The 12,716-nt window shown below is 38.8% G+C and overlaps 1 protein-coding gene across 13 annotated transcripts in view; it reads left to right on the plus strand.

Annotated features, from left to right (window-relative positions):
* The window catches only part of RBMS3 (RNA binding motif single stranded interacting protein 3), a 1,326,374-nt gene that overhangs the window by 896,052 nt on the left and 417,606 nt on the right, over positions 1-12,716 (plus strand). For all 13 annotated transcript variants that reach the window (XM_023260643.2, XM_023260644.2, XM_023260642.2 and 10 more), the window contains one exon: positions 3,039-3,130. In XM_023260643.2, coding sequence (XP_023116411.2) covers positions 3,039-3,130 — 92 coding nt within the window. The remainder of the gene's footprint in view (positions 1-3,038; positions 3,131-12,716) is intronic.

Below are 12,716 nucleotides of genomic sequence, written 5' to 3' on the forward strand. Positions count from 1 at the left end.
TGGCAATTGTAGATTCATTTGTGTGGCTGTTTGTTTCCTGTTCATCTCTCAACTCTAAAAATGCACAAAGGCGAGAAGTAGGACCATTCTTTTAAACTGCTGTGTTCATGTGCCTGGCAAAGTGCCTGAAATAGAATTTCATTTTTTAATTAAAATTTTTAACTTTATTTTGACATAGATAAATAGAGAGAGAGAGAGAGAGAGAGAGAGAGCGCGCCTATGAGCAGGGAGGGGCAGAGAGAGAAAAGAGAGAAAGAATCCCAAGCGGACTCTATACTGTTAGCACAGAGCCCAGTGTGGGGCTTGACCCCATGAACCGTGAGATTATGACCTGAGCTGACATCAAGAGTCAGATGCCCAACCCACTGAGCCACCCAGGCACCCCAGAAGTTCATTATTGAATGAAAGAATGAGCATGTGAATCGATAAGGACAACTGACCAAAGCCTGTAGTGGAAGGGGGTGCCTTGTCAAAATCACTTAGCCTGTTCTACTGGAAATTCAACCATTAATAAATGTACAGACTAAATGAACTGCATTGAATCCACTTGTGGAACTGCTTTGTTCTGTGTCCTAACTTCAAAATCAAGGAATTTTCAAGAATTGTGTCCTCTTCCCGGTAGGCTTCAGGGGCTACTCTAAAGAATGTGCAAAGTGGGGTTATAAAGTAGTTCATTGTGTGGTGCATTTGGGAAGGGCTTATGACGACTTCACTTCAAATCCTGGACCTGGCAATGAGGCAGCTTGAAATTAGTGGGTATTTGTGCCGTTTGGCTTGAGCCTCTGTTTCTTCATGTATCATGAATAGGCACGAGGCCAGTGATACATGAAGTTATCATTTCACCAGTTATCAACATGTCAACCACCCAGCACGACACATCATTGATACATAAGAGATAATATCTACACTTTAGTTTTACCTTCTGCTCCCCTGACCCTACTTCTTGACTTATTTTGTTCTTTTCTCCCCCTTTCTCTTTCTGCTTTTATTTTCCCCTATCTGACTCATCTTGGTGGGTGGCAAGACTCCTATTACTCACATAGTTTGAATTTTGTGGGAAGAGAAGAATTAGCAGTACTTACAGAGCGGGCTTCCCTTTGGATTAGAAACACAAACTTCGCAGCTTCTCTGCCCAGCTTTTCAAGAGCATTTTATGGTACACTGCTGTGTAACAAGTTCATTTTAGGATACCATGCTGGGAGGGAGAAAAAGAAGCAGGGATTCGAGGGGAGAAAATTAAAAAGTTAATTAAAAGAAACAACTTGGTAATTGAATTCCCTTGCGCTCTTCTTTGGCGATGGCGGGGTGGGTCCCAGAGCATGGTTACTAGGCTTGCTCACCTCCAGACTTCTGGGGAACAAGCATGACAGTGCAGAGCAAATCCGTGACTGACAGATAAGAAGAGGATACGTATGATGGGCTTGTTAGACATGCCAGGTAAAGCTGCCTTCATACTCATGCTTGAGCTTTCTAATTTTGAGATGTTCTTAGGGCAGCTGACATTACAGTTAGGCTAAAGCCCCAGACTAATATCAGCTAGTTTATGGTCCTACAGAATCGCCTTTCCATTGATTCTGTTTCATTGATTCTAGCCATTCCCCTGGCCTCACTCTGTATATGCACTTACACAGGCACAAGGGCAGAGAACAGTAGAGGGAACTCCTGTGCCTTTTTCAGATTATACTTCAGTAACAAATATGTGACACCGGTCACTGTTTACATTATTTTTAAAGAAGCTTGACGGGCTCCTGGGTGGCTCAGTCGGTTAAGCGTCCAACTTCGGCCAGATCATGGTCTCATGGTTCATGAGTTCGAGCCCCACATCGGGTACTGTGCTGACAGCTCAGAGCCCTGGAGCCTGCTTCTGATTCTGTGTCTCCCTCTCTCTCTGCCCTCCCCCAATCATGCTCTCTCTCTCAAAAAATGAATAAACATTAAAAAATATTTAGGGGCGCCTGGGTGGCGCAGTCGGTTAAGCGTCCGACTTCAGCCAGGTCACGATCTCACGGTCCATGAGTTCGAGCCCCGCATCGGGCTCTGGGCTGATGGATGGCTCAGAGCCTGGAGCCTGTTTCCGATTCTGTGTCTCCCTCTCTCTCTGCCCCTCGCCCGTTCATGCTCTGTCTCTCTCTCTGTCCCAAAAATAAATAAACGTTGAAAAAAAATATTTAATAAAAAGAAGCTTGACTAATTATTCAATCACACATCACTTAAGAGTGAAAAAGTCTTAGTTAAGATGTCATCGAGGGGCACCTGGGTGGCTCAGTCAGTTAAGTGTCTGACTCTTAATTTGGGCTCAGGTCATGATCTTGCAGTTTGTGGGTTCAAGCCCCACATCAGACTCTGTGCTGACAGTTGAGCCTGCTTAGTATTCTCTCTCTCCCTTTCTCTCTCTGTCCCTCCCCCACTTGCTTGTTCTCTCTCTTTCTCAAAATAAATAAATAAACTTAAATAAAAAGATGTTGTCATCAAGTGAGACAAGGTTCTGTGGTGAGTTAGCATGGGCTTACGTATCAGCTGGAACTGGGTTGAGACCCTAACTCACATTCACAACCTTCATTCATTCACACAGTCAACATACATTTATTATATTAAATGTCTACTGGGTGCCAGACACTGCAGAGGTTGTGAGTAATCCCTTGAATAAACTGATCTATCGAGGCTTTTTATTAACATGAGCTTTTTTGAGGTTTTGAAAATTGACTTCAGATATAGACTTTTCTATTGTTTTCAGCATTTTGTGCTCCTCATCCTTGCCGCAAATTCATTGAAGAGGGTCATGGTTAAATAATGTATTACCTTACTCGTCCGATTAGCCCAAATCAGATGGCTGACTGCATACCCAATCTCCAGAAAATAAGAGACTTAACAATTTTACATTTAATGGTATCGTGGTATCTCTCCTGACATATGAAGGCCAATGGCTTGAGAGCCTTTATGGTTATTCCAGAAGTTACGAATGAAAGTGTGGCCACAAACACACCGTCCCCCTGTATGATAGAGATGCAGTACTAACAAGGGGTATTGTGCTTTCACAGGGTACGGTTTTGTGGATTTTGACAGTCCTGCAGCCGCACAGAAAGCAGTAGCGTCTCTCAAGGCAAATGGCGTGCAGGCACAGATGGCCAAGGTAAGATTGACGTTTAGATTTTGTTTTCTTTTGTGATCGTCTATTTCTCCACGGCTGTGAGCTGAATCAGAACTGGAGTTTGCAATAATTTGAATTACATTTAGTTGTTAGGGAAGGCAAGGCGCCTTATAATAGGTTTGGTTTGGAAAATCCTGGCTGGTTTATTTCATTGTTTCTTTGTGTATACTTATTAATATGCTCTTTTGTTATGGTGACCTCATTAGCACATTAAGGGCACTTGTAAAGTGCTCTGTTTTGCCTGAAAAAGGAAGTGTGTGTGTGTGTGTGTGTGTGTGTGTGTGTGTGTGTCTAGGGCTTTCATCAGTGAAGAGTTTGGGAGTAGTATAATTCTCAGCAAGTTGTCATTGTTAAACTGTGCTAAAAATTATTTACTGTTATGTTGGGGACAGCTGATGGCTGAATCATGAGATTATCTGGTCTATGCAAGGAAATGAGTTCAGTTAAAGCATACATTGTCTGGGGGGTGCCTGGGCAGCTCAGTTGGTTGAGCCTCCAATTGGCTCTGGTCATGATCTCATGGTTCCTGAGTTTGAGCCCCGCATAGGGCTATGTGCTCACAGCTCAGAGCCTGGAGCCTGCTTCAGATTGTGTCTCCCTCTCTCTCTCTGCCCTCCCCTGCTTGCATTCTGTCTTTCTCTCAAAAATAAACATTTTTTTAAAAAAAGCATACATTGTCTGTATTGTTAGAATTTCACTTTGACCTTTATGTATAGCTTTACTAGATAATTTCCTAGATATTAATAAATTTCAATACACATTCGTTGTTTTGTAAAACAGTAGTCTGGAGCTTTCTCTCTGGAATCATAATGCATGTTTATACTCAAGAAAATAAATACGATCATTTTAAATAGTTTTGAATTCTAATTGCAGGGGTAATTACAAGAATATTATACATGTATGTTAAAATGTTATAGAACTATACACGCATATAGATGTCAGTTTTCTGGTTTTGATATTTTGCTGTAATTATGTAAGATAAACTTGGAGGGAACTGGGTAAAGAGTGAATGGGATCTCCATATAATATCTTTACACTTTGATGTAAATCTATGATTATTTTCAAATAAAAAGTTTAAGAAAATTATTTATAGCATATAGATGCTTGTTACGTATTTGCTTCCAATTAATGGTCATTTTGGATTTATTCACATGCACCTAAAATTTTTAAATAATTTTTTGATTGGTGCTATTGAATTAATTTGTCTCTAGATTTTCAAAAGTCAGCTAAAAAAACCAACAGATCATGAAATTCAGACCTAATGCATTTGGGCCACATTCATGTATGGGGCCAATTCATGTAGTTACCATTAACCATCCCAATAAGACCAAGTCATCAAATTTTCGCTCCTATGATCTTGTTATGACTGCTAACATCCCCTTATAATATTTTTCAGTTTCAACCTGAGATAACCAGAGGTAGGGTATATGGTTTTCTTCGTCTTCAGATATCTTTTAGTAAGCTGATACCACTCATATCTGTTAGTCTTTGGTTGTAGGTCACTTTCCACATAGATTATGTTGGTGGACTCATAGCCCTCTTACAACACATTAGTTGTTTTTCAAGGCTATATAAATTTGAATTTGAATTCTTTCTGCTATGTAATGTATTCCTCATCAAGAGTGTGCCTGGAGCTTCCAATTTGCCCATGAACTAAGATGGATGAAATCAATATTTGTAATTAATAAGGGAAATATATACATGTCTTGGTTTAAGGGGTACTTGGCAAAGAGTTAAGTTACCTGGCAACTTAAGCAAGCAATCTAATACCCAGGAAACAAGTGGTAAAATATAGTTGCTAGAGACAGGCAGATAGACAGAAAGGCAACTGACAAGAAAATCGTTATAAAAATGCTTATGAAGAAAATGTTATTGGAGTATCTTTGATTTATTTTGTTGATGGACTAACAAGTTTGGGAAATGTTCTGGGAAAAATATATATAAATGTATGTGTAGTGTTACTTGTTGGATAAAAATCCCTATCCTCTTGCACAACAGGCAAAGAAAGTTGGCATTGATTTTATAACTACTGAAGAGCCATCATGGCTATTTTCCCTCTATTTCTGAGCATTCTGGTACACAAGGAATCTCTGTCTCTATCTCACTCTCTCTTACACACACGTACACCAATCACTGACCTCTTACCTAAATAGGAGGCTATCAAAGGGAATATATTTTAAAGAGCTTCTAAAAAGTGATTCATTATAGCCAGCGTCTTTACCCTCAGCCTATCCCCGATGTTCACTGTACAATGTTCAATGTAAGGAGATTCCAATCAGAATGTTTAAAAACACTTATTTTATTTCTGGAGTTGCTGAAAGATTTCTCCCTTATCAATTATGCTGTCTGTGGAGTAAATTCTTATTCCTCTATTTTTCTCTCAGACTTTGAATCTAAAGCCCAGAGCCTTAGATCCACATCTGCGTACTAGAAAACTTTCAGCAGTAAATGGCTCTGTAATTTAACTACCCAGAAGCAAATAAATAGCCTCCCTTTGACAATGAAATGGAACAAGCTTGACCACCTGTATTAGCAGATTTCTCACTGAGCTATTGGATTTCATGGCCTTTTTTTTTCCCTTTGTCCTGGTGATAACTATAATTTATTATCATATAAACCTGCAGTCCGCAGGGTGTGTGAAACTTGCACTATATTTTTTGCCATTTAAGTATCTACTGAATCGCCTCCTGCATCCTTGTTCCTATCAATATCCTACCATGCAGGTTGTGGTGCTACATTTTAAAGACTCTAGGATTTTAAAGCAAAAAGGCTACAAATCTAGGTTCCCAGTAGCAACCTGGAGTGTTCACAAAGCTGTCTAAGGGAATCGCTCTAGCTAACTTATTCCAGTGTGTGCATATGAAAAATTCAACTGATTTGTCAACTAAGAAGAATCAAACAATAAATCATCCAGTAAGTGGTAATTGATTAATAATGTATAGCCATTAACACAAACTAACATTTTCTGTATACTTGCTGTTCTGTCAAAAAGAGTTTTTAGGGATCAAAGAAAATGCTCCTTTGAAGAGAGCAGATTTAGAATATTCTAGTAATACATAGTGGTTGAGTGTAGGTTTGGAGAGAGATAAGCTTGGCCTTGAATTTTGGCTCTGATACCACCTGAATGTGTGGCCTCGGCTAAATAATTTAAATATCTCTGAAACTCTATAATAATAATAATACTTAACATTATTGAACTAAGGATGCCTGTCAGAATTAATTAAAAAAATATACAAAGAATTTAGCATAGTGCTTAGATTACACTAAGAATTCAATAAATGTTAATTATTCAATGAATGTTGTTATTCATTAAATTCAAATTTGTTACTGAACCTTCTATGAATTCTAATGTTTGCTTTAAGTGGTATGTCATTATAAAACAGTTTTTTGAGAAATAAAATAAATAACATCAGCAAACATTTTTATTACCTGCTAAGTATCAGGCACTGTGCTAGGTGTTGGAGAATCAAGTTGAATAAAACTTCTTTCTTATTCTGGATTTTTAATATTTAGTCCTTCTCCTGGGATTGCTACTGGATTGCCCTGGATTAAGGATATTGGCTGTTACTGTTCTTGCCAACTTCAGTGTATTTAGAAGAAAATCATTGGCTAAGGAATGTGTCTCTGTAAGCGTAAAAAGAGCTGAGAAACAAAAACATCTAAGAATAGCTTAACCTTGTAGGTGTTTATTTTCTTATTAATAAGAAGGCCATAGATAGGCAATGAAGAGCAAATGCATTGGGGTGCCCTCAAGGATCAAGGATGTTTATTTTTGAGACAGAGAGAGAGAGAGAAATCCCAAGCAGGCTCCACATTGCCCGCATGGAGCCCAATGCAGGGCTTGAACCCATGAACCCATGAGATCATGACCTGAGATGAAATTAGATGCTTAAGCAATTGAGCTACCCAGGCACCCCTGCATATGTTGTTTCTAAAGCCCAGATATGCTATCCATCTTAACCAGGAAAAACAAAAGAATCTGAAGCTGATGGATCATTCTGACTGATTTGGTCCTTTTAAAAGCTTTCTCAGAATCCTAACTTAGGAACTTGTGTTTACATCATAATGGCCCACACTGAGTCATATGGTTTCTCCTTAGCTGCAAAAGAGCCTAGGATTATGAATCATTTAGCTTAGTTGCCTCTAGTAGAGAAAATTAAGAATAGTTCATCTTTTTGGCTGTCCAACATCCATTACACCATTCTTCCCATTTATACATTTTGGGTAGCATGCGTTCATTCCTTCCTCAAAGGAGCATACCTCAAAGCCTCATACTCTAATCACAGCTGGTGATGCCGTCATCCCCAACAGGCTCAGACACGGCTGCCTCTCCTGGCTTAGCACTCATAAGCTTAAAAGACAGGTTATCTATCCCATCTTCCACAGCATACAACAATAGAGAAAAAATAGGATACATGAAACTAAAGGAAGACCACTGCTTGGGAACAGAGAGAATGGGTAACCAGCTGCAATTGCTGATTACTGGGGGGCAGGAATAGAATTCTAGCTTTGCAGTGCAGTAAGTTCACTGGTTAGCCAGTCTTATAATCCCTGTCTGCCTTCTAGAGAGATCTTTCTTGTCCATTATTCCTCCTGGTGTCACTGAGGCCTCACTAGAGGGCTATACGGCTCTAGAAACTGAGTTTTCCTGGACATAAATTTGGAGATTCTGGAATGGCTCTACATATTGAACAGTCAACAATTATTACCAGCCAAACCTTGAGTTATCTCAAGTTTAGCAGGCCTCTTTCTTATTTTCTATCAATTTCAAACTCAAGTAAATAGAGCACATCTCTTTCTAAATGAATAGCCCACAGAGAAGGAGTCGCCCCTTCCTCAGGCCCCTTAAAAAAAGGTTTTATCAGGTCTGCTCTTAGCACTGCCATTCCAATTACCAAAGGTGATTCCCATCACTGTGGGATATGTAGAATAAATCAAAGCTAAGTGATCACAAAAGAGACCAAGTGTCCAAGAGGATGTTAAGCGTATCAGGGATAGTATTTAAATCCCATGTCAACTATGGCGGAGAACTAGATTGGGACCAGAGGAAAGGAATTCTCTCCTATAAATCAATGACCTTAATAGTAGTTCTCTTTAAAGAAAAAAATTAAAATTAATGAAATTTTATTCATCTGACATCAAGAGAGATAAAAATTAAAAAAATCAATATAGGAAAATGATTCTGTAAATTCAAATATGTATATGCATAAAATTAGTTGAAAATACATTACCCCTGTGGTTATTACATAACCCTAACAGTTATATTCTAATAGGAGAATTTTAGTTAATGGAAGAACGCCTACTTTATAGAATATTCTAGAAAAAAAAATTAAGTTTGACTGCTAGCCTCATGACGTGGCTTGTTATCAACCAAAGCTACTCTTATGAAAGCACAGGCACATGCCAGACTCCTGTCATCAAAGGCCCTGTTAAGAGCCTCTGCTTTTACCATCTCTAGGTATATAAGAGTAAGCAGGTTATTTGATGTCCCTGGGTCCCTACAGTGGGGTCAGGCCTACACATAATTCAGCCAAACAAGGAAGCTTCTCAAAACTTCTTATGTGGGAAGGAGAGAGTAATTGTTTAAAGGCAAGTTCAGTAGCCAATAGGGTTGATGTTGCTTCCTGAGACCATGTGGGAAAGTCGATCAATACATTACATAATGATGGGCAAGTGCTGTCTGGGGATGCTAGTATCCCAAGAATAATGTCCAGGCATTTTTGTTTTGTTTGTTTTTTCAACAAAATCAGGGGATCAGAGAAGCCTATATACTATCATTTGTCCATATCCCAAAACGTTTCTCGGGGTGATAAGGGATATAGCCTATAATTTAGGTAGAAATGTCTTTTTAAATTTTTTTTTCAACGTTTATTTATTTTTGGGACAGAGAGAGACAGAGCATGAACAGGGGAGGGGCAGAGAGAGAGGGAGACACAGAATCGGAAACAGGCTCCAGGCTCCGAGCCATCAGCCCAGAGCCTGACGCGGGGCTCAAACTCACGGACGGCGAGATCGTGACCTGGCTGAAGTCGGACGCTTAACCGACTGCGCCACCCAGGCGCCCCAGAAATGTCTTTAATTCTCTTAGTTTTTCAGTGCATTTATGTTGAACACCTACTACGTACCAAGGCTGTTCTACATACTAAAGGTATAGCATTGAACCAACATTTTATGAAGATCACATTCTTCTGGTAGAAGGCAGAAAATAAACAAAGAGCTACAATAGATTAGAAAGAAGTGGTTCTATGACCATCAAAAGAGGTTAAGGATACTAAATATATAGGAGATGAGAATGGTGGTTGAAGGTTGGGTCGAGACGCATTTTGAGTAGAGTGGTCAGGGAAAATCTCTCTGATGAGGTGGTATCTGAAGAGAGATCAAAAAGAAAGGAAGAGAGCAAATTATAGTATAATCTCATAACAAGAGATTTTTATGAAAAAATTTTCTATAGTAATTCAAAATAAAGCAGACTTTTCAGCGAGCTGGCATGTTTGGGCTTTGTTATCTCTATCCCACACTTCTTAATAATGGAAGAGTCGGATATATCACCATTACTTCCTCCTTTATTTGTTTTGTGGGAGTCTCTGGTTTCAATCTATAATAATGGTGCATTTCTCAGAAGTTATTTTCCATGAGAACCAAATTCTAATTGAGTCTGTACATATTTCCTTCCAATACTTCGTCACATCCTGTGGTTCTGTTGTGCTGGTGGATATAAAGATATGACAAGATACCCTACACCACTGTTATGAAATGTTCTTTAAATAACTGTAATTCCAAAGAATGGCAGCCCAATGTTGGTTTTAACACAGTTCATTACTCTTGGATGACTGATGCCATGTAATGAAAACCTTGCTCTGTGTCATTTCCTAAAATGAATCTTTGTGTCACATGCTCTTGTGAAAGACATTTCCAACAGAAGAACATCTGTCACAAACACGGAGTATTATTTTCCTCATGATGGAGATTTTTGAACTTGTCAGTAAAAGAAATACTAGCGGTTGGTCTTTTACATGGCTGTAAAATATTTGTGAGTGTCTGCTTTGTTGGCTATGACGACTTGGCTCCTTTTTTTTTTTTTTTAATCCTAATGCTGAATGCAGAGATACAAAACCCAATATTGAAATTGTCAGGGTTGATCTTAATCCTATTTGTTAATTATTTAAAGTTTTTGAGGTAGAATCCTCTGCAGTTAAATATTTGTATTAGCTTCTACAAAACGATTTACATAATCAGGTGGTGGGTGCTACCCAGTGCTTCTACGAGGACTCCACTGTATTTTCTTTGGTGAAACGGTGGGTTTGTGCTCTAATAGAATTTCCTTCTTTCCTAGCATTTGACAAAAACAAAAATCAATGAAAAAATTTACCTTAATTTGGGTTGTAAATCGAGGTCTGTACCAGGCGTCCAGATACGATTTTACTGCAGGGTATCTGTGGACTACAAGTTCTCCTCAATTTGCAAGAATATCAACTCTTGTCCTACCTCTGAACAGAGTGTATCCACAGGCTGATCACAATCCATGGCTCGTTTCTTGATATACTGTTTAGAAGTAATAATGAACAATCTCCTTTCATGGCTTTAGTCATTTGTTCTTAAATTTGGATGGAAAAGATCTTGTCTCTGGTCAGCATTGGTGTGGATTGAAGGGACCTAATTAAAAGCATCACCTTGTCCCCATGTAGATTCTGATCCCATTGAAAAAAATAAATGAACATCAAAATTAAAAAAAACAAACAACTATTGATTCAATTACTGGAAGGACTGTATTAGGAAACTGTGGCTTAGGTATATGAGAAAAATGAGTCTTCAAATAGTGAATGCCAAAATTAGATGTATCCCATCTAGTTACAGCAAGTGCTGGAGAAGTATGGGCTTCCCTGCAAAGGGATAAAGGTGGGTTATGGCAGTAGACCTAGAAGAATATAGTGAATGTGTTGTCTGTTGGATCATGAGAATGGAGGGAGAAGATGAGTCACCCTTGCTGAGTTCTTGCTCTTGAACTCACCATTCAGGTAAATCATTACTCCTCCCATCTGGGAGTATTAAGTAAGTGAACAAGTAAGAAAAAGGCCAGAAGTGTTACACCATTCTCCTACCACATGAAAATACCTTGAGAAGGGATGGAAGCTTCCCTGGCTAGCTGACTCTAATTGCTTTCTCTATCTTATTTTGTAGCATACCTTAAAGAAAATTACTGCATGAATTTGAATGTTAGAAATCCATGTTATATATTTATTCTTAGTGGTTTAACATCCTAGCGTGGAGAAACCCCCTCAGTACTAACAGATGTGACCTACCTTGTTTCTGCATTTACCACTGGCGTGCTGTGGGACTGTCTGCAAGGCCTTTAACTGTGTCTATTCTAAAAGAGGCAAGGAAACAGACAACACGTATGGGGTAAAGGAAACTACATTTCTTTCCTTTTCTTTGAAGCATAGTTGACATGCAATGTTAAACCAGCTTCAGGTGTACAATATAGTGACGGGACAACTCTTTATATCATGCTGTGCTCACCACACATGTAGCTACCGTCTGTCACCATACAGCACTGTTATAATACCGTTGATATGATCATATTCTCCACACCAAACCTTTCCAGTGTATGAACTATTCATTCCATAACTAGAAGCCTGTACCTCCCACTCCCCTTCATCCATTTTGCCCAACCCTCCAGCCCTAATCCCCTCTGTCAACCACCGGTTTGTTCTCTGTATTTATGGGTCTGCTTTTTTGGTTTGTGTTGTTTCTGATTTTAATATAAGTGAAATCATATGGTATTTGTCTTTCTCTGTCTCACTTATTTCACTTAGAGTGATACCCTCTACCTGCTGCTAGTAAATAAGATAAGTGTTTTTATACTTATTGTACTATTTAATCCTTACTAGGATCCTGTGAAGTAGATATTATTATCTCCATTTTACAGATGAAGAAACAAGGGATGACCCAAGTTCACAATGGTAGTCAATGGTGATGCTAGATTTGAACCCAAACCTATTGGGTTCCAAAGATTTGTTCTATCAAAGAAAATTGTAAAGCTGCTAATGTTTCTCTCTAGTCTAGTGGTGCTTGGCTATTTGATTTCTTTTTATCCCCCAGCTTTATTGAGATATAAGCCCTGTGTCAGTTTAAGGTGTAAAATGTTATGGCTTCATCCGTTCATATATTGCAAAATGATTATCACAGTAGGATTAGTTAACACCACTATAACCTCACATAACTACCATTTCTTTTTTGTGGTGAAGACATTTGAGACCTACCTTCTGAGAGACTTCCAAGGATGTCATGCAGTATTATTAACTAGAATCACCAGGCCCTGCATTAGATTCCCAGAAGTTACTTATCTTATAGCTGGTATTCTGTATCTTTTGACCAACATTTGGAGGCATTTCCCCCAACCTCCAGTCTTTGGCAACCATTATGCTGTGTGTTTGTGAATTCAGCTTTTTAAGATTCCACATATAAGTGATATCGTATTGTGTTTGTCTTTCTTCATCTGAACTTATTTTACTTAGCAAAATGCACTCAAGTTCTATACTTGTCACAAATGGCAGGATTTCCTTTCTCC

Source organism: Felis catus, chromosome C2 (genome assembly GCF_018350175.1).
Source record: "Felis catus isolate Fca126 chromosome C2, F.catus_Fca126_mat1.0, whole genome shotgun sequence".
NCBI lineage: Eukaryota > Metazoa > Chordata > Mammalia > Carnivora > Felidae > Felis > Felis catus.